The 26,306-nt window shown below is 43.9% G+C and overlaps 2 protein-coding genes across 5 annotated transcripts in view; one reads left to right on the forward strand and one right to left on the reverse strand.

The window, feature by feature from the left end:
- sfxn4 (sideroflexin 4) overlaps positions 1-3,883 on the reverse strand; it is a 40,200-nt gene extending 36,317 nt beyond the window's left edge. The window contains exon 1 of the mRNA XM_068053002.1: positions 3,799-3,883. Coding sequence (XP_067909103.1) covers positions 3,799-3,856 — 58 coding nt within the window. The 5' untranslated portion in view covers positions 3,857-3,883. The remainder of the gene's footprint in view (positions 1-3,798) is intronic.
- gpam (glycerol-3-phosphate acyltransferase, mitochondrial) overlaps positions 1-26,306 on the forward strand; it is an 80,111-nt gene that overhangs the window by 968 nt on the left and 52,837 nt on the right. The window contains exon 1 of one of the 4 annotated variants that reach the window (XM_068052997.1): positions 23,280-23,444. The exons of the other annotated variants lie outside the window; for them this stretch is intronic. The gene's annotated coding sequence lies outside the window, so the exon portion shown is untranslated. Of the gene's footprint in view, positions 1-23,279; positions 23,445-26,306 lie in introns of those variants that run through there. 4 annotated transcript variants of the gene reach the window in all.

The raw sequence follows: 26,306 nt of genomic DNA on the forward strand, positions 1-26,306 counted from the left end.
ACTCACAGAAATCAGGAAAATGCTGAGGGGAGAGATTGAGAGATCCCCAGAAAATAGGAAGATATTGAGGGGAAAGATTGAGAGACCCCAGAAAATAGGAAGATAGTGAGGTAGGAGATTGAATGACCCCCCCCCCCCCAGAAAATGGGAAGATACTGAGGGGAGAGATTGAGAGACCCACAGAAAATAGGCAGATACTGTGGGGAGAGATTGAGAGATCCCCAGAAAATGGGAAGATATTGAGGGGAAAGATTGAGAGACCCCAGAAAATAGGCAGATATTGAGGGGAAAGATTGAGAGACTCACAGAAATCAGGAAAATGCTGAGGGGAGAGATTGAGAGACCCACAGAACATAGGAAGATACTGTGGGGAAAGATTGAGAGATCCCCAGAAAATGGGAAGATATTGAGGGGAAAGATTGAGAGACCCCAGAAAATAGTAAGATATTGAGGGGAAAGATTGAGAGATCCCCAGAAAATGGGAAGATATTGAGGGGAAAGATTGAGAGACCCACAGAACATAGGAAGATACTGAGGGGGGAGATTGCGTGATTCCCAGAAAATGGGAAGATACTGTGGGGGGAGATTGAGAGTGGCCACTAGAAAAGGGAAGGTGTTGAGGGCAGAGATTGAGAGACCCCTAGAAAATAGGAAGATACTATAGGGAAATCAATGAGAGATGACTAGAGAAGGAAATAAACTGAGATAGAAAGAGTGACCCCCCAAAAAAGGAAGATATTGAGGGTGAGACCGGCAGTAATGGAGATAACCCTCAGAAAATGGGATAGAGTGAGAAACCCTAAGAAATGGGGATACAAAGAGAGAGACCTCCACTAATGGGGAAAATCCAGTGGAGATAACACACTAATGGGGAGGAAATGCTAGGAAGGGAACTCCAGTAACTGAGAGAGCATGAGAGGCTGCCCCTCTCTATGGGGGAAAATGGAAGTGAGAGATCTTCAGTAAGGGTAATAGTGAGATCCCACTGACAGCACGACAAATCTAGTGACATTAAAATATTGGTGATGTTTCTGATCAGTGAGAGTGACAAATTGCGAACTCATTCAGGTTGGTGAAAAATGTCTGCATATAAAGTGTGTGACACGCTCACAAAACTGTTAGCAGCTAAAGTGCATATCATTCGAAAATTGACTTTGCTAGTTTGGCTTTATGAATTATGAGTTTTTAAAAAAGAAAATAATGTTGGAAGGTGCTTAACAGTAAAATGAAGCTTGAAAGACACACAATTCTTTTTACCTTGTGCAAGTTCTGTGAATTACTAACAAATCTTCTGTGGTGTTACTCATGAATTATCTGGAATGTTTTAAATCTATACTCCTTCGCGAAAATTTTTTTCAAAAGCTCTTGGATTTTTGTGTGTCGTTTTATCCCAGTGATATCATGTGTGATGTTTACTTACATCATTGCAAAAGCAAAATACTGCAAATGCTGGAAATCAGAAATAAAAACAGAAAATGCTGAAAATACTCAATAGGTCAGGCAGCATCCGTATTCAATCAGAATCACTGTATTCAGTCACAATCTGTAATCTCATATCCTGCCGCATCCCTGCCTCTACCATTACCATCAAGCCACGGGACCAACCCTGGTACAATGAGGAGTGTAGGAGAGCATACCAGGAGCAGCACCAAGCATACCTAAAAATGAGATACAAACCTGGTGAAGCTACAACACAGGACTACGTGCTTGCTCAACAGTGGAAGAAGCATGCAATAGAGCAAAGCAATCCCCCAACGAAAGGTTTAGATAAAGCACTGCAGTCCTGCCACATCCAGTCATGAAAGGTGATGGGCAATTAAACAACTAACTGGAGGAATTGACTCCACAAAGGTTATGGGCTGTGACAACATCCAGTAGTAGTACTGAAAACATGTGCTCCAGAACTAGCTGTGCCCTTAGCCAAGCTGTTTCATCTACCCAACAGTGTGGAAAATTATCCAGGTATGCCCTGTCCACAAAAAGCAGGACCAATCCAATCAGCATATTACCCTCCCATCAGTCTACTCTCAATCGTCAGCAAAATGATGGACGGTGTCATCGACAGTGCTATCAGGTGGCACGTACACAGCAATAACCTGTTCCTCAATGCTCAGTTTGGATTCCGCCAGGGCGACTTGGCTCCAGATCTCATTACAGCCTTGGTCCAAACATGGACTCAAGAGCTGAATTCCAGAGGTGAGGTGAGAGTGACTGCCCTTGACATCAAGATAGCTTTTTATCAAATGTGGCATCAAGGAGTCCGGGAATCAGGGAAAACTCTCAACTGGTTGGAGTCATACATAGCACAAAGGAAGATGGTTGTGGCTGTTGGAGGCCAATCATCTCAGCCCCAGGCCATCACTGCAGGAGTTTGCCATCTTCAGGTGCTTCATCAATGACCTTCCCTCCATCCAAAGGTCAGAAGTGTAGATATTCGCTGATAGTTGCATAATGTTCAGTACCACTCACGACTCATCAGAATCTGAAGCAGTCTGTGCCCGCATGCAGCAAGACCTGGACAACGTTCAGGCTTGGGCTGATAAGTGGCAAGTAACATTTGTGGCACAGAAGTGCCAGGCAATGACCATCTTTCCTTGACATTCAACGGCATTATCATCACTGAAATCCCCACCATCAAAATCCTGGGGGTTACCATTGACCAGAAATTTAACCGGACCAGCCATATAAATACTATGGCTGCCAGGGCAAGTGAGAGGCTGGGAAATCTGCAGCGAGTAACTCACCTCCTAACTGCCCAAAGTCTGTCCACCATTTACAAGGCAGAGTGTGATGTAATACTCTCCACTTGCCTGAATGAGTGCAACTCTTAACAACACTCAAGAAGCTCGACACCATCCAGGAAAAAGCAGCCCATGCACCTCTTCAATCACTCCCTCCCTCCACCACTGGTGCACAGTAGCAGCAGTGTGTACCATCTACAAGATGCACTGCAGCAACTTGCCAAAGCTCCTTCAGTAGCACCTTACAAACCCGCAACCGGTACCACCTAGAAGGACAAGGGCAGCACACACATGGGAACACCACCACTTGCAAGTTCTGCTCCAAGTGATTCCATCCTGACTTGGAACTATATTGCCGTTCCTTCACTGCCCTTGGGTCAACATCCTTCCTTATAGCACTGTGGGTGTATCTACACTACATAGACTGCAGCAGTTCGAGTGCAATTAGAGATGGGCAACAAATGCTGACCTAGCCAGCAATGTTCACATCCCATGAGCAATTAAACAAAAAAAAGTGGAAACAGAAAAAGAATGAACGTTTCAGGTTGATGGCCTGCTGTCAGAGATGGAAAAAGAGATGTAACAGGTTTTAAGCAAGTACAGTGGTGGGGCAGGTGGGAAGAACAAGAAGCAAGTTTGGTGATAGGGCAGATGACAGGAGATGGTAATGGGACAAGTAAAGAAACAAAAGATGGATCGAGAGGAGGTGTAAATGGGAATAACACAATCATCACCAACCGCTGCTGTCTGGGAAAAAATGGGGACGGGGTTATTTATATTGGAAATAAAAACAGAAAGTGCCGGAAATACTCCGGTCTGGCAACATGGAGCGAGAAGCAGAGTTAACGTTTCAGGTCTTTGATCTTTCATTAGAACAGACCTGTGAGTATTTCCAGCACTTTCTGTTATTCGTTCCGATTTCCGGCATCTGCAGTATTTTGCTGTTGTTTATATTGCCATTTGTTTGCAAAAGGACAGGAGAAGGTTTCCTGAAAGCTGTTACGTGAAGATGCTGTCCCTTTATCTCATTTTTCCCATGAAAAGTAGCTTGACTCACCCCGAGTGTAGAAATCTGTACGAACAACCTGTAAGCTGGCATTGAGAATGAGACTCATTCATCAGTAGACCTGCATCCTGTTTGCCTTCCAAATAGAAATGACTGTCATATCTAATTAAGCTGCAGCTTGTCTGTGCTGACGCATGTTTTGTGTCAGTGATCCTTTCAGTTGGCTCAGATGGTTTGCTGTGAAGGTTGGAAATTTGACCCATTCTTCATTTGCAGTTTTAAAATACGTATATGTATTTTTTATATATATAATATATATATATATATATATATATATATATATATAGAGCTTTGTCTTACCATGATGACCTTACATTAGTTGTAGCTAAATGTGGTTGTATCACGGCTTTAATGTAGTGAAGTGTATTACAAGTGGGAAAACAAAACTGCTGCAAGTCTGAAATTTCCAGGGGACTGGATACCCAGGAGGAGTTGAAAGAAGAATTTAGGTAAGTGAGCAAAGCACTGATTGAATGGATGGGTTTGTAGGAGGCTTTTGAAGTTGGGGAAAGTTGTATGGGGTTAAGGGTAGCATTCCAGGGTGTAAGGACATGATGGTTAAAGGTTGTACCTTTGATAGTGGGAGTTCTGTAATATTAAATGTTACACTGCTTTGTAGAACCCAGAAGTAAGACCTTTTGAGATCACCTTTTGAAATTTGAATTTTTTCTGGCATAATTTAATTTATATCAATCAACATTTAATTTAATTAACTGTTAAAGCAAGACCAAGTTAAGCTACAGTAACGCTGTAATGCTCTGTGACCCAATTCTTAGCATCACTGGAGTTGCTGAGGCAGTTAACCTATTTATAGCTGAAAGGTGAACTTAAAATGTAAAAAGTAACATAAGAGTTAACAAGAAGTTTTGCAGTGAATTTACACAGATGGATCTTTTACTTATCAATGCATTAGATTAGAGATACAGCACTGAAACAGGCCCTTCGGCCCACCGAGTCTGTGCCGAACATCAACCACCCATTTATACTAATCCTGCACTAATCCCATATTCCTACCAAACATCCCCACCTGTCTCTATATTTCCCTACCACCTACCTATACTAGTGACAATTTATAATGGCCAATTTACCTATCAACCTGCAAGTCTTTTGGCTTGTGGGAGGAAACCGGAGCACCCGGAGAAAACCCACGCAGACACAGGGAGAACTTGCAAACTCCACACAGGCAGTACCCAGAATCGAACCCGGGTCCCTGGAGCTGTGAGGCTGCGGTGCTAACCACTGCGCCACTGTGCCGCCCATTAGTTCGCTTCTGCAAATAATCTACTTACTCAATTGTTTGTAAAGCTTCCCTCCCCCCACAACAAGCAGTTTGATCTGGATTTCCTCCTCCAGAGCTCCACAATGGCTGCTTTGACTAACTACGCCAAATAAATGAAATATCTGGTTTGCAACATGTTCTCACCTTAGCGTTGGTAAGAAGCTGTTGCAGCTGAACATTGTTGCTAAACATGCACAATGTAAATCATTCAGAGTCCGGAAAACAGGATTGGAATGCTCCTGAAATGAAAACCAGGAATGCTGCAAATACTCAGCAGGTCTGGCAGCATCTGTGAAGAGAGAAGCAAAGTATACATTTCAGGTCAGTGACCCTTCTTCAGAACTAGCAAATATTAGAAATGTAAAAGGTTATAAGCAAGAAAAGCAGGGGTGGGACAAGAGATAACAAAGGAGAAGGTGTAATTAGGACAAGTCACAGAATAGCTGACCAGAAGGTCATGGAGCAAAGGCAAACAATATGTTAATGGTGTGTGGAAAGACAAAGTATTAGTACAGATAGGGTGTTAACGGACTGAAAATTGAACAGCCGCAAGTACAAACATGAAAAAAAACAGTGGGTAAGCAAACTGAACAAACTAAGATGAAATAAAATAAAATAAACACACAAAAAAATTTTTTAAAGGAAAAAGAAAAAATAACTAAAAATAAAAGTAAAATGGGGGGCCCGTCATGCTCTGAAATTATTGAACTCAATGTTCAGTCTGGCAGGCTGTAGTGTGCCTAATCGGTAAATGAGATGCTGTTCCTCGAGCTTGCGTTGATGTTCACTGGAACACTGCAGCAATTCCAGAACAGAGATGTGAACATGAGAGCAGGGGGTAGTGTTGAAATGGCAAAGAACCGGAAGCTCGGGGTCCTGCTTGCAGACTGAGCAGAGGTGTTCTGCAAAGCGGTCACCCAGTCTGCATTTGGTCTCCCCAGTGTAGAGGAGACCACATTGTGAGCAGCAAACACAGTAAACTACATTGAAAGAAGTACAAGTAAATTGCTGCTTCACCTGAAGGGAGTGTTGGGAGCTGGGATAGTGAGGAAAGAGGAGGTAAATGGGCAGGTATTACACCTCCTGCAATTGCAGGGGAAGATGCCATGGGAAGGGGACGAGGTGGTGGGGGTAATGGAGGAGTGGACCAGGGTGTCAGGGAGGGAACGATCCCTTCGGAATGGTGACAGGGGAAGGGAAGATGCGTTTGGTAGTGGCATCACGCTGGAGATGGTGGAGGATGATCCTTTGGATATGGAGGCTGATGGGGTGGAAAGTGAGGACAAGGGGAACCCTGTCACGGTTCTGGGAGGGGGGGTGGGGGGAGGGGTGAGGGTAGAGGTGCGGGAAATGGGACGGACACAGTTGAGGGCCCTGTCAACCACAGTGGGGGCGAATCCTCGGTTGCAGAAAAAGGAAGATATATCAGAGGCGCTGTCATGGAAGGTAGCATCATCAGAGCAGATGCGTCGGAGACGGAAAAACTGGGAGAATGGAATGGAGTCCTTACAGGAGACGGTGTGAAGAAGTGTAGTCGAGGTAGCTGTGGGAGTCGGGCTTATAATGGATATTAGTAGACAGCCTATCACCAGAGATGGAGGTAGAAAAGTCGAGGAAGGGAAGTGTCGGAGATGGACCATGTAAAGGTGAGAGAAGGGTGGAAATTAGAAGCAAAGTTGATAAAGTTTTCCAGTTCGGGGCGGGAGCAGGAAATGGCACCGATACAGTCATCAATGTACCGAAGAAAGAGTTGGGGGAGGGGGCCTGAGTAGGACTGGAACAAGGAATGTTCAACATATCCCACAAAAAGACAGGCATAACTAGGACCCATGCGGGTACCCATTGCAACATCTTTTACTTGAAGGAAGTGAGTGGAGTTGAAGGAGAAGTTGTTCAATGTGAGAACGGGTTTATCCAGGCAGAGGAGGGTGGTGGTGGATGGGGACTGGTTGGGCCTCTGTTCAAGGAAGAAGTGGAGGACCCTCAAACCGTCCTGGTGGGGGATGGAGGTGCAGAGAGATTGGATGTCCATAGTGAAGAGGAGACGGTTGGGACCAGGAAACTGGAAATTGTCAAAATGGCGTAGGGCGTCAGAAGAGTCACGGATGTAGCTGGGAAGAGACTGGACCAGCAGAGAAAAGATAGAGTCAAGATAGGAAGAAATAAGTTCAGTGGGGCAGGAGCAGGCTGACGCAATGGCTCTGCCGGGACAGTCCTGTTTGTGGATTTTGGGAAGGAGGTAGAAGCGGGCTGTCTGGGGTTGTGGGACTATGAGGTTGGAAGCTGTAGAGGGAAGATCTCCAGAGGGGATGAGGTCAGTGACAGTCCTGTGGACAGTAGCTTGATGTTCGGTGGTGGGGTCATGGTCCAGAGGGAGGGTAGGAAGAAGTGTACGAGAGTTGGCGCTGAGCCTCTGCAAGGTAGAGGTCAGTACGCCATACAACAACAGCACCACCCTTGTCTGCTGGTTTGATGACCATTTCGGGATTGGACCTGAGAGAACGGAGTGCACAAATTCAGAGGGGCACAGGTTAGAGTGAGTGAGGGAGGCAGAGAAATTGAGATGACCAATGTCGCGCCGACAGTTTTCAATGACAAGTGGGTAAGAGCCCAGGGGGAGGGGTCCAGGTAGAGGGAGAATGCTGGAGGTGGATGAATCGGTCTCCTGATCAGGGGAAGGACACCTGGTCAAAGGAGTGAGCCCGGAGGCGGAAGCGACGGAAGAAGAGCTCAACGTCATGCCGAGCGCGAATTCATTGAAGTGGGGGCGTAAGGGGATAAAACTGAGACCTTTGCTGAGCAACCTGCAATCGCAGGAGGTGTAATACCTGCCCATTTACCTCCTCTTTCCTCACTATCTCAGGCCCCAAACACTCCTTTCAGGTGAAGCAACGATTTACTTGTACTTCTTTCAATGTAGTATACTGTATTCGCTGCTCACAATGTGGTCTCCTCTACATTGGGGAGACCAAACGCAGACTGAGTGACCGCTTTGCGGAACACCTCCGCTCAGTCTGCAAGCAGGGCCCCGAGCTTCTGGTTGCTTTGCCATTTCAACACTCCCCCCTGCTCTCATGCTCACATCTCTGTCCTGGTATTGCTGCAGTGTTCCAGTGAACATCAACGCAAGCTCGAGGAACAGCATCTCATTTACCGATTAGGCACACGACAGCCTGCTGGACTGAACATTGAGTTCAATAATTTCAGAGTATGACGGGGCCCCCCATTTTACTTTTATTTTTAGTTATTTTTTTCTTTTTCCTTAAAAAAATTTTTTTTTTTGTGTTTATTTTATTTCATCTTAGTTTGTTCAGTTTGCTTACCAACTGTGTTTTTTTGTGTTTGTACTTGCGGCTGATCAATTCTAAGTCCGTTAACACCCTATTTGTACTAATGCTTTGTCTTTCCACACACCATTTACATATTGTTTGCCTTTGATCCATGACCTTCTGGTCAGCTATTCTGTGACCTTGTCCTAATTACACCTTCTCCTTTGTTATCTCTTGCTCCACCCCTGCTTTACTTGCTTATAACCTTTAACGTTTCTAATATGTGCTAGTTCTGAAGAAGGGTCACTGACCTGAAACGTTAACTCTGCTTCTCTCTCCACAGATGCTGCCAGACCTGCTGAGTATTTCCAGCACTTCTTGTTTTTATTTCAGATTTCCAGCATCCGCAGTATTTTGCTTTTATTATATTGGAATTCTCTTGCATGGCTTAGCGAGCTTATCCAATGAGGAATTGAGCCCTGACACCAAGGTTGTATCGGGTTCGATTCCCTTTCGATGCTGTTAGCTGATCTCTTCTGGGAGTGAGTGTTGGAGGGCAGTAGGGACACCAGCGGTCCCAACTGGAGTTTGGACAGGAGACCAGGCTGTTTGCTGCTGATTGTTTTCCAGCAACATCTGAAGGTTATAAGAACAATAAGGGAATGATTGTAGATGATCAAATAATCCATAGTACAATGTGATTCCAGCCTGTGGTACAATGGAATTGTGAGTTGTGGAATTTGAAAGGTGACGTTAAATCATTATATTGGATTGTAATATTTGGAGTTTCATTAGATTACTTTAGGTAATTGGGAAGATGTTCCTGAATTTCTTCATAAAACTGTTACCTGTTGGTATTGTTTCACTCGAAGGATTAAGTAATGGGGAGAGATTATCAAGCATACTAAGTACGTCATAAGCCTGCTTCCTAATAGCATTTCCTGTGCCTCCAAATGTTGAATAGCAAATAAAAGGAGCAACAAGTCACACTGTGCTCAGCATCCCGTAGCCATAGAGGCTTTAAATGGAGATCCAGGGACCCATGAATCAGTAAGCTTGCCAAAGGCCACAGTTTATGGGATACAAATGGGCGCCAGACTGGACTGTGAGCTCCATGTTTACTCATGATTAAATGGAAGGGGTGGGCTTGATAGCTCGAACTTAGTTCTCATTCTAAACTTAAGTTTTTATTTTATGGTAGGAAAAAGTTTGCTCACTGAATTGAAAACAAAAATCTTTGTCGCAGGTTCCCTCATGACCAGCCGGTTAAGAAAGTGAGTATTTGAGCTACTCAGACTAGAGAGGTCCCAGGTTTGATTCTGGTCCATGCTGAGTTCAGATTATCACAGCAGGAATGTTGGTAGAGGGGTTGTGATTCTTTCTTGCAGCTTGTTAAACCCCTAAAATGAGCAAGAAATCTCAAAATTAAATGCACATGTGCGCCAGCATATGATGGCCATTCAATTTTCTTTCTATTTTTTCCATTTTCTGTTGAACTCTTTTTCTGTATCATAAAGAGGAATGATGTGTGAACATTGCATCGAGCATGGCCGTCCATTTTCTCTCCCCTGCTCCTTGGTGAAACAGCCCTCTAATGTGATCGGTGAAAGGAGGAACTTCAAATAGAAATTACAGTACTATTTGTAATAGAGTCATACACAGCACAGAAGGAGGCCATTCGGCCCACCAAGTCTATGCTGGTTCTCCAAGGAGCTGTGCAGTCTTTCCCACTCCCTGGCTTGATCTCGGTAGTCCTGCAGGTCTATTTCTCTCAGGTGGCCATCCAACTTCCTCTTGAAGTCAGTGATTGTCTCTGCTTCCACCACCCTTGTGGGCAGCGAGTTCCAGGTCATTACCACCCACTGTTCTTCCTCATATTTCCCCTGCATCTTTTGCCCAAAACTTTCAATTTGTGTCCCCTAGTCTTTGTACCATTTGTTAATCGGAACAGTTTTTTCTTGTCTAACTTATCTCAGCCTGTCATAATCTTGGACACTTCTATTAAATCTCCCCTCAAACTCCTTTGTTCTAAGGAGAACAAACCCAGCTTTTCCAACCTAATGTTGCAACTAAAATTATCCATCCACGGAGCCAGTCTGGTAAATCTCTGCATCCTCTCAAGGACCCTCACATCCTTCCTGAAGTGTGGTGACCAGAACTGGATGCAGTACTCTCGTTGGGGTCTAACCAGAGCTTTATAAATGTTCAGCATAACTTCCTTGCTTTTGTACTTAATGCCCCTATTTATGAAGCCCAAGATCCCAAATGCTTTACTAATCACTGTCTCAATATGGGGAGAGATGGGGATTTAAGGCAGAAATTCAGGGAGCGAGGGTGGAAGCTTAGAGTGAGAACAAACAGAGTTGTTATCTCTGGGTTGTTGCCCGTGCCACGTGCTAGCGAAGCGAGGAATAGGGAGAGAGAGGAGTTGAACACGTGGCTGCAGGGATGGTGTAGGAGGGAGGGTTTTGGTTTCCTGGATAATTGGGGCTCTTTATGGGGTAGGTGGGACCTCTACAAACAGGATGGTCTTCACCTGAACCAGAGGGGTACCAATATCCTGGGGGGGAGATTTGCTAGTGCTCTTCGGGGGGGTTTAAACTAATTCAGCAGGGGAATGGAAACCTAAATTGTAGTTCCAGTGTACAGGATGTTGAGAGTAGTGAGGTCAGGGATAAGGTTACAAGGACGCAAGAGGGCACTGGCAAGCAAGAACTTGGTTTAAAGTGTGTCTACTTCAACGCCAGGAGCATCCGGAATAAGGTGGGTGAGCTTGCAGCATGGGTTGGTACCTGGGATCTCGATGTTGTGGCCATTTCGGAGACATGGGTAGAGCAGGGGCAGGAATGGGTAGAGCAGGGGCAGGAATGGATGTTGCAGGTTCCGGGATTTAGATGTTTCAGTAAGAACAGAGAAGATGGTAAAAGAGGGGGGGGTATGGCATTGTTAATCAAGGAGAGTATTACAGCGGCAGAAAGGACGTTTGAGGACTCGTCTACTGAGGTAGTATGGGCCGAGGTTAGAAACAGGAGAGGAGAGGTCACCCTGTTGGGAGTTTTCTATAGACCTTCGAATAGTTCCAGAGATGTAGAGGAAAGGATAGCGAAGATGATTCTCAACAGGAGTGAGAGTAACAGGGTAGTTGTTCTGGGGGACTTTAACTTTCCAAATATTGACTGGAAATACTATAGTTCGAGTACTTTAGATGGGTCAGTTTTTGTCCAGTGTGTGCAGGAGGGTTTTCTGACACAGTATGTAGACAGGCCAACCAGAGGCGATGCCACATTGGATTTGGTACTGGGTAATGAACCCGGCCAGGTGTTAGATTTAGATGTAGGTGAGCATTTTGGTGATAGTGATCACAATTCGGTTAGGTTTACCTTAGCGATGGGCAGGGACAGGTATATACCGCAGGGCAAGAATTATAGCTGGGGGAAAGGAAATTATGATGCGATTAGGCAAGATTTAGGATGCGTAGGATGGGGAAGGAAACTGCAGGGGATGGGCACAATCGAAATGTGGAACTTATTCAAGGAGCAGCTACTGCGTGTCCTTGATAAGTATGTACCTGTGAGGCAGGGAGGAAGTTGTCGAGCGAGGGAGCCGTGGTTTACTACAGAAGTTGAAGCGCTTGTCAAGAGGAAGAAGAAGGCTTATGTTAGGATGAGACGTGAAGGCTCAGTTAGGGCGCTTGAGAGTTACAAGCTAGCCAGGAAGGATCTAAAGGGAGAGCTTCGAAGAGCAAGGAGAGGACACGAGATGTCATTGGCGGATAGGATCAAGGAAAACCCTCAGGCTTTCTATAGGTATATCAGGAATAAAAGAATGACTAGAGTTAGATTAGGGCCAATCAAGGATAGTAGTGGGAAGTTGTGTGTGGAATCAGAGGAGATAGGGGAAGCGTTAAATGAATATTTTTCGTCAGTATTTACAGTAGAGAAAGAAACTGTTGTCGAGAATACTGAGATTCAGACTACTAGGCTAGGTAGGATTGAGGTTCACAAGGAGGAGGTGTTATCTATTTTCACACTTTCCAAAATTGCTAAGTCCCCTGGGCCAGATGGGATTTATCCTAGGATTCTCTGGGAAGCCAGGGAGGAGATTGCAGAGCCTTTGTCCTTGATCTTCATGTCGTCATTGTCGACAGGAATAGTGCCGGAAGACTGGAGGATAGCAAATGTTGTCCCCTTGTTCAAGAAGGGGAGTAGAGACAGCCCTGGTAATTATAGACCTGTGAGCCTTACTTCGGTTGTGGGTAAAATGTTGGAAAAGGTTATAAGAGATAGGATTTATAATCATCTTGAAAAGAATAAGTTCATTAGCGATAGTCAGCACGGTTTTGTGAAGGGTAGGTCGTGCCTCACAAACCTTATTGAGTTTTTCGAGAAGGTGACCAAACAGGTGGATGAGGGTAAAGCAGTGGATGTGGTGTATATGGATTTCAGTAAGGCGTTTGATAAGGTTCCCCACGGTAGGCTATTGCAGAAAATATGGAAGTATGGGGTTGAAGGTGATTTAGTGCTTTGGCTAGCTGAAAGAAGACAGAGGGTGGTGGTTGATGGCAAATGTTCATCCTGGAGTTTATTTACTGGTGGTGTACCGCAAGGATCTGTTTTGGGGCCACTGCTGTTTGTCATTTTTATAAATGATCTGGATGAGGGTGTAGAAGGGTGGGTTAGTAAATTTGCGGATGACACGAAGGTCGGTGGAGTTGTGGATAGTGCCGAAGGATGTTGTAGGGTACAGAGGGACATAGATAGGCTGCAGAGCTGGGCTGAGAGATGGCAAATGGAGTTTAATGTGGAAAAGTGTGAGGTGATTCACTTTGGAAGGAGTAACAGGAATGCAGAGTACTGGGCTAATGGGAAGATTCTTGGTAGTGTAGATGAGCAGAGAGATCTTGGTGTCCAGGTACATAAATCCCTGAAAGTTGCTACCCAGGTTAATAGGGCTGTTAAGAAGGCATATGGTGTGCTGGCTTTTATTAGTGGGGGGATCGAGTTTCGGAGCCACGAGGTCATGCTGCAGCTGTACAAAACTCTGGTGAGGCCGCACCTGGAGTATTGCATGCAGTTCTGGTCACCGCATTATAGGAAGGATGTGGAAGCTTTGGAAAGGGTGCAGAGGAGATTTACTAGGATGTTGCCTGGTATGGAGGGAAGGTCTTACGAGGAAAGGCTGAGGGACTTGAGGTTGTTTTCGTTGGAGAGAAGGAGGAGGAGAGGTGACTTAATAGAGACATATAAGATAATCAGAGGGTTAGATAGGGTGGATAGTGAGAGTCTTTTTCCTCGGATGGTGATGGCAAACACGAGGGGACATAGCTTTAAGTTGAGGGGTGATAGATATAGGACAGATGTTGGAGGTAGTTTCTTTACTCAGAGTAGTAGGGGCGTGGAACGCCCTGCCTGCAACAGTAGTAGACTCGCCAACTTTAAGGGCATTTAAGTGGTCATTGGATAGACATTTGGATGAAAATGGAATAGTGTAGGTCAGATGGTTTCACAGGTCGGCGCAACATCGAGGGCTGAAGGGCCTGTACTGTCATGTTCTATGTTCTAATATGTCCTGCCACCCTCAAAGATCTATGCATATATATATGGTGCACTCCCCTTCCCTTTTATCCATCCCCATCACCCCCTGACATGCTCTTCAGTAAGGTTGCTGTACTATGCATCTAACAGCCTGCAATCCGAGTTCCAAGTTTGGAATATATGTATGTCCATGTGAATTGTATACGAGAGAAGAAGTTGTAAAAGGTATCCCCATGGTCGTGACCTTCAGGTAAATGTCCCTGAATATCTCTGGTACACTGTTCTTGTTTGAACTGACAGTATGAGCTTTGTGTTGTGCACCACTGCCAGTTATCAGCACATGTTAATAAATAGTTGATGAAGTAAGCTTGTAGTCTGTTCTGGTCAGTTTGGTTTCTTGGATGCATCTTCCATACCTCTAACAAAATAAGTTACACACACCTTCTTAATCACTGTTGCCCTGATAAAGAGCGAGAAGGTCTGGCAATTCAAAGTTCCACTTTTTTCTGGTGATTAAAGTGGTAGGGGATGCTGCAGCTCGGCTGAGAACAGGGAGTGAGAAATCTGCCAATGGTTCCCATTCCCGACTGCTCCCGTATTAGAAATAGATTTTCTGTGTGTGAACGCTGGTGAGGATGGGCTGGAGCTGAGCTGTGATTAGCTCCATGATTGAAGAGTCTACTGATGCTCAGCGTCTAGGTTAATGAATAGCGACACATTTGAGTGAGCAAGCAGAGGGCGGCTGGCCTGCATGGAACTATATACCTCAGTAAAGCCATATGACATTTGAAGAGATAGTTCAAAAATTGGGAAATAATGGGACAGTAATATTACCATAATAATCTAGAAACAAATTTGAAGTATCACTGTTAATTGTAGTTTGCATTTTGAAAAAATATAATTCATCCATGTTTGATTTTGCATCCATTCATAATACTGTAAAGAAAATCCTGTGTCTCAGTGACTTTGCACAAGCTAGTACTGCCTCTGTCCATTCAGCAAAGTCAAAATCCTGCAGCAGTCTGCAGCAAACTCTTTCAGTGAACTACCTGGTCAGCAAAAGATTAAATGCTGCACAGCAGACTGCTAGCTGCACAGTCTGCTGTTTGCTCTGCCTTTCTGAGTTAAGTCACTGATATCCTTTGAAGTTGTCACAGTTTTTGAAGATAAAATGATTTATTTGTGTATAATTTAAGTTTAATTTTTAAAAATGTACATTTTTTTATTCAGCTTCCTTCGCCTGCAGGTGCTGAATCATGCTGGAGAGTGGCAGCTGACCTCCAGCATTTTGCTCAATTGTTCATTCTTTGTGTACGGGCATAAGCAGTGAGGTTATTGAACTACCGGGGGCATCACAGCCAAACTCAATCCTGCCCTCATCTCCCATCCATAAGTGCTTACTATCCAGCAAGTCGATTGCGATGAGGAGCAGGAGGTGCCCTTGGCTGAATTTTCCCCCCTCTCCTGCTCAGGAGTGTTGAGGCCAATTGCATTCCCAAACTGCAGTCTCAAATCAACAAACTCAGTGTGGATCAGGAATCAAAGCTGAGAGTGTGATACCAATGCCTCGATGCCAGATTTAACACTGTAATAACTTGCTTTTATATAGCAAAAATTGTGTGTGCAATTTTAGAGGAGGGATTTGAAGATTAAAGTTTTAAACTAAATGCAGGACAGCTGTATTTTGGACATGGTGGAATTCATGGCACACAGATGAGGGAAGGCAAGCAAGGAATAATTGAATCTGGAGGTGAGAAAAGCACGCACAAGGGTTTTGGCACAGGGGCTGAGACAGGCATTGTTGCGGATGTAGAAATGAGAGGTTTTGGTAATGAGGAGGATGTGGAGTTGGAAACACAGTTTAGAGTCGAAATAATGCAGTACCAACTGAGTCGTTGGGGGTGGATAAATGCTGAAACATGTCTTCATCAAAACATAGCTCTCAGAAGTGTTCATTGTTCCCCTGAATGCAATGAGTTGAACTAGGAGCAGAGGAAAACCAAAAATACATCCTGATTCAGTGTCTAAATTGACACACACTGAGAAGCTGTCATCTTGATAAGTGAGGCAGCCAGCCACCTTGGTAATTTTTCGGAGAAAAAAATTCAGAAGTTTGTTATGCACTTGCCTGCCTTCAGACGTACATTTAAACCGTCAGCCGGTGTATGAGCACATTTTTTCCTAATTAACCAGTGCTTTTCATCATAATTTCCCAGATGCTGACATCAGTGCAATAATCCAGAAGTAATACAAATTGAATTGGACAGTGCCATTGTTTAAAATGGGAATGATACCAGTGGTGGTCCTTCAGTTCCCAGCATTATTCCCTGAGAAATTGGGCAGGATCTCCACCTATAGCCCTGCGAAATTGGCTATTAAGTGTGCAGGGCTAAGCTGGTGTGTCAGCCCACTACGCTAAGGAGTCGTAAGATGTGAGCTTACAGGCACTTTTCGTTTTGGCTCTTCTGTAGTTCAGAGCACAAGAGAGCAACGCTGGGCAGCAGCTCCCAGCATCCACGTTAATAAGGCCAGCTGTTCTGTCACAACGGTCCAATTGTAGGCTCATGTCTTTGCCACAGTAAGTGAGCCAGTTTTGTTAGCAGGAGTCTCCTTCCAATGTCTGCATTGCATTCTGTAAAAGAATTATTGTTGTAATCCTGGCCACATGTTGGCACTCTTTTGCATACCTCCCCCGGCCATTTCTTCTGAAGGAAGGAGGGAAGGAAAACCAGTGGGCATCACTCTGGCTTGCGTTGTTCACTTAAAAGAAATTAGTCAGAGAGTGGCATGGAAGGTGGCTAGGAGTTGTAGTATAGGGTTGTAATAGTAGGTGATTTTAACTTCCCTAATATTGACTGGGACTGCCTTAGTGCCAAGGGATCAGATGGGGAAGAATTTGTTTAGTGTGTCCAGGATAGTTTTCTGAAGCAGTATGTGGATAGCCCTACTAGAGAAGGGGCTACACTCGACCTCCTCTTAGGAAATGAGGCTGGGCAGGTGGTTGATGTGTCAGTGGGGGAGCACTTTGGGACCAGTGACCATAACTCTATTAGCTTCAAGATAGTTATGGAAAAGGATAGGACCGGTCCTCAAGTTCAAGTCCTAAATTGGGGGAAGGCTAATTTTGATGGCATCAGACGGGAACTCTCAAAAGTTGATTGGGAGAGGCTGTTTACATATAAAGGGACGTCTGGCAAGTGGGAGGCTTTTAAAAGTCAGATAGGAAGAGTTCACGGCCGGCATGTTCCTGTTAGATTGACAGGTAAGGCTGGCAAATTTAGGGAACCTTGGTTGACGAGGGATCTTGAGGGTCTGGTCAGGACAAAGAAGGAGGCATATGTCAGGTATAGGCAGCTGGGATCAAGCGAGTCCCTCGGAGTATAAGGGATGTAGGACTACACTTAAGAAGGAAATTAGGAGGGCAAAAAGGGGCCATGAGATTTCCTTGGCATATAAGATAAAGGAGAATCCTAAAAGGGAACATGATAGAGGTATATAAAATTATGAGAGGCGTAGATAGGGTTGATAGCCAGAGTCTGTTTCCCATGGTAGGGGTGACTAAAACTAGAGGGTATAGATTTAAGGTGAGAGGGAGGAGGTTTAAAGGGAATCAAAGGGGTAAATTTTTCACACAAAGAATAGTGGGTATCTGGAATGAGCTGCCTGAGGAGGTGGTGGAGGCAGGAACAGTAGCAACATTTAAGAGGCATCTGGACAGGTACTTGAATGAGCAAGGCCTAGAGGGATATGGAATTAATGCAGGCAGGTGGGATTAGTATAGATAGGCATTATGGTCGGTATGGACGCGATGGTCCGAAGGGCCTGTTTCGATGCTGTATGACTCTAGGAGACTGGTCAGTTAGCAGCAGTTTATTGTATGTATAAGACACTCATAAACCAGCATATGTAAGTTGACCAGATTCGAACACTTTTTGAGTTTGTGTTTTCTTTTTTTTACTAATTACTTGCCAGCACCGAATTCATTCATCCATGCTTTGTGCTTCAATTTTCCTCTTTCTTTAAAACTCTCAGAAGAAAATCAGAAATCCTGAGTATTGTCCTCAACTTGTACTGCCTGTGGATCAAGTATTAAAACAAGGAGGGTTGTGAAATGGAGAGACAGGCATGAGGCCTTCAGTTCAAACCTTTCCTCTGGCTTCACTTGTGACACAATTTGTCATTTTCTGAGTTGTATATTTGTCTTGCAGAGCTTTCATAACAGAATTAAAGGATTTTGTTAATACGTTAACAAACAAGTAGTCCACAGAGCAGAGTCTGGGAAGGCAGTGGAAAATTTGAAGGCAAACTTTTCAAATATATTTAAAAATGAGCAGATGGAGAAGGGGGGGGGGGTGTCATCAGGCTTCATTGCCTCAGCCCAAAAATTTGAAACACTGATTACATGTATATATGTATAAACTCTGAACAATAAATGATTGAGAGCTGTTTTTCAGGTGTGCTAAGCACCACAGCTGTCTGTGTGTTCTGTTAGAACAACCTGTCTTTAACTAAAAGCCAGTTCAAAATTGAATTATAACAAATGTATCACTTGCTACTCACTCCCAGTGGCTATGGTAAAGAGAATGCATCCTTTGAGTCGTAGTCTCCAAATGGCTGTTTCTAACGACAACCGAAAATGCACCTTTCTATAACTCTTGAGGCTTGCCGGTTCTTAAAGCAATACTGATCCTCTGCAAACCTTGAAGGCAAACCACATATTCCCGGAAAAAAAATCTACAGGACCATGATAATATCATTCATTGCAACCTATCGAGAGAGATCCTTTTTATCCTCTTAGTCTTTTTCTCGGCCCTCTGATCGCTGGAATATAGACTTTAAATTCCATTGGGCTGGTAAGACACAATTAAAATATTTTGCGTAACATCTTTTCTTTCACAGAGTAAATTCTTTTGGTGATTGTGTTTATACTGCACAAGACTATCATCTTCCCTTGCAAATAACTGACCTTTCAATTGAAGTGGAGCACAAATTATATGAAAAAGGACCTGATGAAAGGTTTCTTTGTAGATTTTGTCCCTGCTTACAGTAATGACTTAGTGCTTTTGATGTATAGTAGGCCTTAGAATTATTGAATCTTAACAGCACTGAAGTCTATTCAGCCCATTGTGTCTGTGCTGGCTCTTTGAAAGAGCTATTCAATTACTGCCACTGTCCCCTTTCCTCATTGCCCTGCAAAATTTAGCTTTTCAAGTATATATCCAATTCCATTTTCAAAGTTACTATTGAATCTGCTTCCACCACCTTTTCGCAATATTCAGAAGTTAAGGTGACTTAGCTTCTAAAATGTTTGTGTGTGGTAATGACCTGCTTAGAAATCACTCTGCTTTCATAAATTCAAAACAATCCAGTGAATTCTTGATAACTGAATTTAAATTATTCACATTCTGGTAACTTGAGGCAAAAACAAAATGTTAGGGGTGAAGTCATTGTAACAGTTTGCTCAGTTTTACCAGATCTGTTTAAAATTATGTTAATTATTATCTGGAAGATATATTTGGCTTTAAAAATTGAGTTTGGTGATACGCCAGATGGTTTGTGGAATGGGTAACCTGATTGGGAGAAGGAGTCAATAGTAACTCGGTCAGCAAGGGCTGGTGTAGGTCGTTTAAAAATGCCAGCAAAAGGTTATTGTAGTTTAACACTTCAGCCAGCACTGTTCCTGAAGTTGAAGTACTTAAAATATACCATGGGCTTTTATAAACCTAAGTGTTATTGGAACCCTAACCATAGAACCATTATGGCATAGGAGGAGGCCATTCAGCCCATTGTGTCCGTGCCGGCCAATAAAACTAGCTGCCTAATCTAATCCCACCTTCCAGCACCTGATTTATAGCCTTGCAGGTTACAGCACTTCAGGTACCTTTTAAAAGAATTGAGGGTTTCTGCCTCCACCACCGATCCGGGCAGTGAATTCCAGACACCCACCACCCTCTTGGTGAAAAAGTTTTTCCTCATGTCCCCTCTAATCCTACCAATCACCTTAAATCTGTGCACCCTGGTAATTAGCCTTTTCGCTAGGGGAAACAAATCCTTCCTGTCTACTCTGTCTAGGCCCCTCATAGTTTTGTACACCTCAATTAAGTCGCCCCTCAGCCTCCTCTGTTCTAAGAAAAACATCCCTCGCTGATCCAATCTTTCCTCATAGCTGCAACTTTCAAGCCCTGGCAACATTCTTGTAAATCTCCTCTGTACCCTCTTCAGAGCAATTATGTCCTTCCTGTAATGTGGTGACCAGAACTGTACGCAGCACTCCAGCTGTGGCCTAACCAGCATTTTATACAGTTCCAGCATTAATCCCTGCTTTTGTATTCTATACCTCGGCCGATAAAGGAAAGCACAGTGGCGCAGTGGTTAGCACCGAAGCCTCACAGCTCCAGCGACTCGGGTTCGGTTCTGGGTACTGCCTGTGTGGAGTTTTCAAGTTCTCCCTGTGACCGCTTGGGTTTCCGCTGGGTGCTCCAGTTTCCTCCCATAGCCAGAGACTTGCAGGTTGATAGGTAAATTGGCCATTGTAAATTGCCCCTAGTGTAGGTAGGTGGTAGGATAATTGAGGGAAGGTGGGGATGTGGTAGGGAATGTAGGATTAGTATAAATGGGTGGCTGTTGGTCGGCACAGACTCGGTGGACCGAAGGGCCTGTTTCAGTACTGTATCTCTCTAACTCTAACTCATATGCCTTTTTCACCACTCTATCTGCCTGTCCTGCCACCTTCAGGGACCAGTGGACGTGCACTCACTTATTCTACCCCTCTCAATATCCTCCTGTTTATTGTGTATTCCCTCGCTTTGTTTGCCCTCCCCAAATGCCTTACCTCACACTTCTCCGGATTGAATTCCATTTGCCACTTTTCCGCCCACTCAACCAAACCATTGATGTCATTCTGGAGTCTACAGCTATCCTCTTCACTATTAACTACACGGCCAATTTTTGTGTCATCAGCAAATTTCCCAATCATACTTCACACATTTAAGTCCAAATCATTAATATATGCCACAAACAGCAAGGCACCCAATGCTCAGTCCTGTGGAATGCTACTGGAAACAGCTTTCCATTCGCAAACACATCCGTCGACTACTACCCTTTGTTTCCTGTCACTGAGCCAATTTTGGATCCAACATGCCACATTCCCCCGTATCCCATAGACTTTCATTTTACTGACCAGTCTGCATGTGGGGGCCTTACTAAAATCCATGTAGACCATAGCCATTGCACTACCCTCATTAATCCTCCTTGCTACTTCCTCAAAAAACTCAATTAAGTTAGTAAGACATGACCTTCCCCTAACAAATCCATGCTGACAATCCCTGATTAATCTGTGCCTTTCTAAGTGGCAGTTTATCCTGTCCCTGAGAATTGATTCTAATAATTTATGCACCACTGAGGTCAGACTGATCGGCCTATAATTATTTGGCCTATCCCTTGCACCCTATTTAAACAATGGTACAATGTTCGCAGACCTCCAATCGTCTGGTACCTCACCTATATCTAGTGAGGATTTGAAGATGATCCTCAGCGCATCCGCTATTTCCTCCCTGGCTTCCTTTTACAACCTGCGATGCAACTCATCCGGTCCTGGCGATTTATCCACTTTCAAGGATGTCAGACCCTCCAGTACCTCCTCATTATGCTTATCGTATTTGATATTTCACACTCCTCCTCTTTAACTACAATGTCTGCATCAACCCACTCCTTTGTGAAGACAGAGATAAAAACTCATTAAGAATCTTGCCCACATCTTCTGCATCCACGCATAAGTTCCTTTGTACATCTCTGATAGGCCATACCCTTAGTTATCCTCTTGCTCTTAATGTACTGATAAAACATCTTCGGGTTTTCCTTGATTTTACCTGCCAATAATTTTTCATGTCCTCTCTTTGCTTTTCTAATTTCCTTTTTTACTTCACCCCTACATTTTCTATACTGCTCTAGGCTTTCTAAAGTATTAAGATTTTTGTGATCGCCATAAGCTTTCTTTTTCTGCTTTAACTTACCCTGTAAGCTTCTAGATAACCAGGGGGCTCCAGATTTGGCAGTACCACCCTTTATCTTTGTTGGGACATGCCTACACTGTGCCATCACTTGCCCAGCTTCATTACCAAATGATAAATCTACAATTGCACCCCCTCTTGTTGGGCTTGTTACGTGCTGGCTAAAAAGGTTCTCTTGAACACAGTTCAAGAGTTTTGTCTTTTCTGTGCCCTTCATGCTGTTTGTATCCCAGTTAATATTGGGGTAGTTGAAATCCCCAACTATTATTGCCCTGTAGATTTTGCACTCAGAAATTTGCCTACATATGTGTTCTTCTATCTCCTTCTCACTATGTGGGGGTCTATAGTACACTCCTAGTAGTGTAGCTGCCCTTTTTTTATTTCTGAGCTCTACTCATATGGCCTCGTTTGATGATGCATTTAGCATATCATCCCTCCTCACAGCTGTTACTGATTCCTTAACTAATAATGCTATACCCCCTCCTTTTTTATCCCACTCTCTATCCCGCCTGAAAACTCTATATCCAGGGATGTTGAGGTGTCATTCTTGCCCCTCTTTAAGCCAAGTTTCTGTTATAGCAATGACCACTATTGGAGAATTTATTTTGTTTAACAATTTCTGACTCTGCTGTACTTTGTTCAGACTTCACTTTTTACTGAGAGGCAAGTCTGTGGTGCTGTCTTTGATACTTCTGAAACATTAAATGCTCCTTTTTAGTCTCAGTAATCCTATAATTTTGGAAAGCAAATTGATATGGACAGTGGGACATGTGAGGACTCTGAAGTTACTTAACAGTAGTAACAAAATTGACACTTTTTTTAAGTGTCTTTAATGTAGCAGAACATTTCAGGATGTTTTACAAAGTGGTGGATTGGACACCAAGTACGAATTGGAAAGAGAAGGTTTTGAGGAGGGATTTGAAGGTACTAAGTGATGCAGCAAGGCAAAGGGCTGAAGGCTGTGCCACCAATGGTGGAGAAGAGGAAGGGGATAACACAGTCATCCAGACTAAGAACAGTGGAGGACACACGTTGACATGTAGGGTGGGGGAAGGTTGCAGAAGGAGGTTATAATGAGACCACGGAAAGATCTGTAAACGAGGATAAGAATTTTGAAATGAACAGGCTGAGGCATGGAGAGCCAATCGAAGCCAGCCAGACAGGATTTCCCAATATAATAATGACAAATAAGAAACACATCAGTAATGAAATTGATTATGCATAGTCATTTCATGTCACTCTATTGATCATGTCATCATTGCCTGCCAATCAGAAGTCAACTTTTACCGGGTAAGGCAGATTCTTATCACTGAACATGTGACCCTCTGAAGTACGTGCTAGTCAAAAGGCTTGAAATGTGCCAACTGTGTTGAAATAATGATTGCTTTACTGAGAGCAGCTAGTCAAAGGGTCATGTTTCAAGTTAGTTACAACATACAGTTGAACCTCAGTTATCTACCTTCCTAATTAGCTGATGGGCAACGGAACCGGGAGTATCTGCGAAACAGAGTGAGAACAGGAATTTGGAGAGAGTGGGAATCCCCTGGTAAGTAATACAGATGGTGTGTTATCAGATTGAAAGAAATAATAGAGGTAAGGGGATACTGTACTAAAAACGTATATACCAGTAGAGGTCGATAGACTGTTCAGCAAAATGATGGGACAGCTGATACCCATTGCCTGCAATTTTGCACCACGTGGGGACTTCAGGGCGCTGTGTGTGTCTTAGATAAGCTCATGTGAAGGAAGTGCCTCGAGGTCAAGCTCCGGGTTCCTGAGTTTGAGGAGCGGCTGCAATCACTGCAGGACATATGGGAGACTGAGAATTTCCTGGAGGGCACATTCCAGGCATTGGTCACTCCGTGGCAACAGCATTTAGGAAAATAATAAGTGGGTGACCTGGCAGGGTAGGAAGAGGCTGAAGGTGTGGCACTGTCAAACTGGCTTTCAGTGCTGATGGTGTCAACACCTTGGGGTGTGTGATCTAGAGCATATCCATGGCACCCTGTGACTGGATTAGGGAGCACAGCAAATTGGAGAAATGCAGTGATCACAGGGGATTTGATAGTCAGGGGGATAGATAGGCATTTTTGCAGCCAACAATTTAAATCCTGCATGTTGTGTTGCCTCCCTGGTGTCATTGAGAGGGTGCGAAACACTTTGAGAGGGGGCAGGGGAACAGTTAGAAATTGTGATCCACATGGCAACCAGTGTTATAGAGAGGAAAAGGGTTGAGGCTCTGCAATCAGAGTTTCAGGAGCTCAGGAAGAAATTAAAGACCAGTGATTGGCAAATGAACCCGAAGCGATTTGAGAAGATTGTTTTACACAGTGAATTTTTGTGATCTGGAATGTACTGCCTGGAAGGGTGGTGGAAGCAAGGGGAGGTGGTGGCATAATGGTAAGGTCACTGGACTAGTAATCCAAAGCCCAGGCTAATGCTCTGCGGACATGGGTTTGAATCTCACCATGGCAGATGGTGAAATTTGAATTCAATTAATAAAATAAATCTGGAATTTAAACAAAAAAGCTAGCCTAATGATGACCATGTCAATTGTTGTAAAAACCCATCTGGTTCACTAATGTCCTTTAGGGAAGGAAATCTGCCGTCCTTACCTGGTCTGGCCTACATTGACTCTACAGCAATGTGGTTGACTCTTACAATGCCCTCTGAAAGGGCCTAGCAAGCCACTCAGTTCAAGGGCACTTAGGGATGGGCAATAAATGCTGCTATAACCAGCAACGCCCACATCCCACAAAACAAATAAAAAAAAGCAGATTCAGTAGTAACTTTCCAAAGAGAATTGGATAAATACACGGGGGAAAATACTTGCAGTGCTTTGGGGAAAGAACAGGGTACTAATTGGTTAGCTCTTCCAAAGAGCTGGCACAGGTATGATAGGCCGAATGGCCCCTTTTGTGCTGTATCATTCTATGATTCTAACACTTAGAGCAACGTATGGTTTCACTGCAAGGCTTGTTGACACCAATCATCTCCTATCTGGCTTAAATCATCCTCACAGCCCTAGAAAGATGCTGTTTCTTTGTTTTTATTTTGCAGTCTTCACTCCTGTGCATAGGGTATTGCTGTGCTATACGTGTGTGCCTATTATGACATAAAAGAGGTTCTGTTGTTCTAATCTTGTGGGATTACTTTTCCACATTCTCCTTTTTAGCTGCCACATCCCCTTATGTTGAAAGTTCTAATTTTTGCTGCAGTGCAGTCCCACAGTCACAGGTATCCCTCTGGTGCTTGTTCTCATGGCCATATTTTAAGCGCGAGTCTGGACTTGTAAGTGCTGGTAGGATAACAGCTGAGCCCAAGTTTACCTTACAACATGGTTCAGTAGTTAGCAGCCAGAGGAGCCCTGACTCGTATCCTTTACTTTTGCTTGCCAGGCTGTGCCATTGTCTGCTACAGAGTCTCCACTACTGCTCTGGATGAGATCAGTTAACTAAGCACAGACTTGAGATTGACTCTGGAGTGCCAAACCAGCATCTGCATATACCTGCTGTAGTCTTGTGTTTCCATCCATCCTTTGTATGAGATATTAAACTAATGCCATGTATGCCTGTTCTAGTGCTTCTGTTATTGTACTATCCAAACAATACCTGGAGGTTCTCCAAATATTTTGACAGGCATTCAACCTTCAACAAACACCAGCAAAAGCAGTTAAACCAATAATTTTTCATCTCCTTATTGTGGGAGTTTGGTGTGTGCAAAATGGTTGCTGTGATTCTCCACATAATAACTGAACTTAAAAGTCATTCAATATATAAAGTATAAATAAAGTGTCAGCTGTGGCTCATTTGGTAGCACTGTCTCCTCTGAATCAGTAGGTTGCCTGATCATGTCCCACTTCAGGACTTGAGCACAAAAATTAAGGCTGACATTCCCGTGCAGTACTGAGGGAGGTGCCTGTCTGCCCTCTGAGTTGGCTGTAGAAGATCCCATGGCACTACTTTGAAGAAGAGTAGGGGAGTTATCACCACCACCCTGACCAACATTTATCCCTCAATCAACATCACAAGAATAGATTATCTGGTCATTATCACATTGCTATTTGTGGGAGCTTGCTGTGCACAAATTGGCAGCCTCATTTCTTACATTACAACAGTGACTGCAGTTCAAAAGTCATTCATTTGCTGTAAAGCACTTAGGGATGTCCTGTGGTCATGAAAGGGCTTTATAAATGCAGGTCTTTATTGTATGTGAAGTGCTTGAAGATATTTCTGAGATATAATGAGATGCAATATAAATGTAAGCTTTTCTTTCTGATTAAGGAGAAAAAACAGGATTTTTGTTTCCCAAAGGGTGACTTAGCTAGCATTTTACATTCAACATGATATGAGCCTCAAGACCCTTTGACTTTCCCCAATTCACTGATCACCAGTTGCATTGCATGGGA

The sequence above is a fragment of the Heterodontus francisci genome, chromosome 20 (genome assembly GCF_036365525.1).
Source record: "Heterodontus francisci isolate sHetFra1 chromosome 20, sHetFra1.hap1, whole genome shotgun sequence".
Classification (NCBI taxonomy): Eukaryota; Metazoa; Chordata; class Chondrichthyes; order Heterodontiformes; family Heterodontidae; genus Heterodontus; species Heterodontus francisci.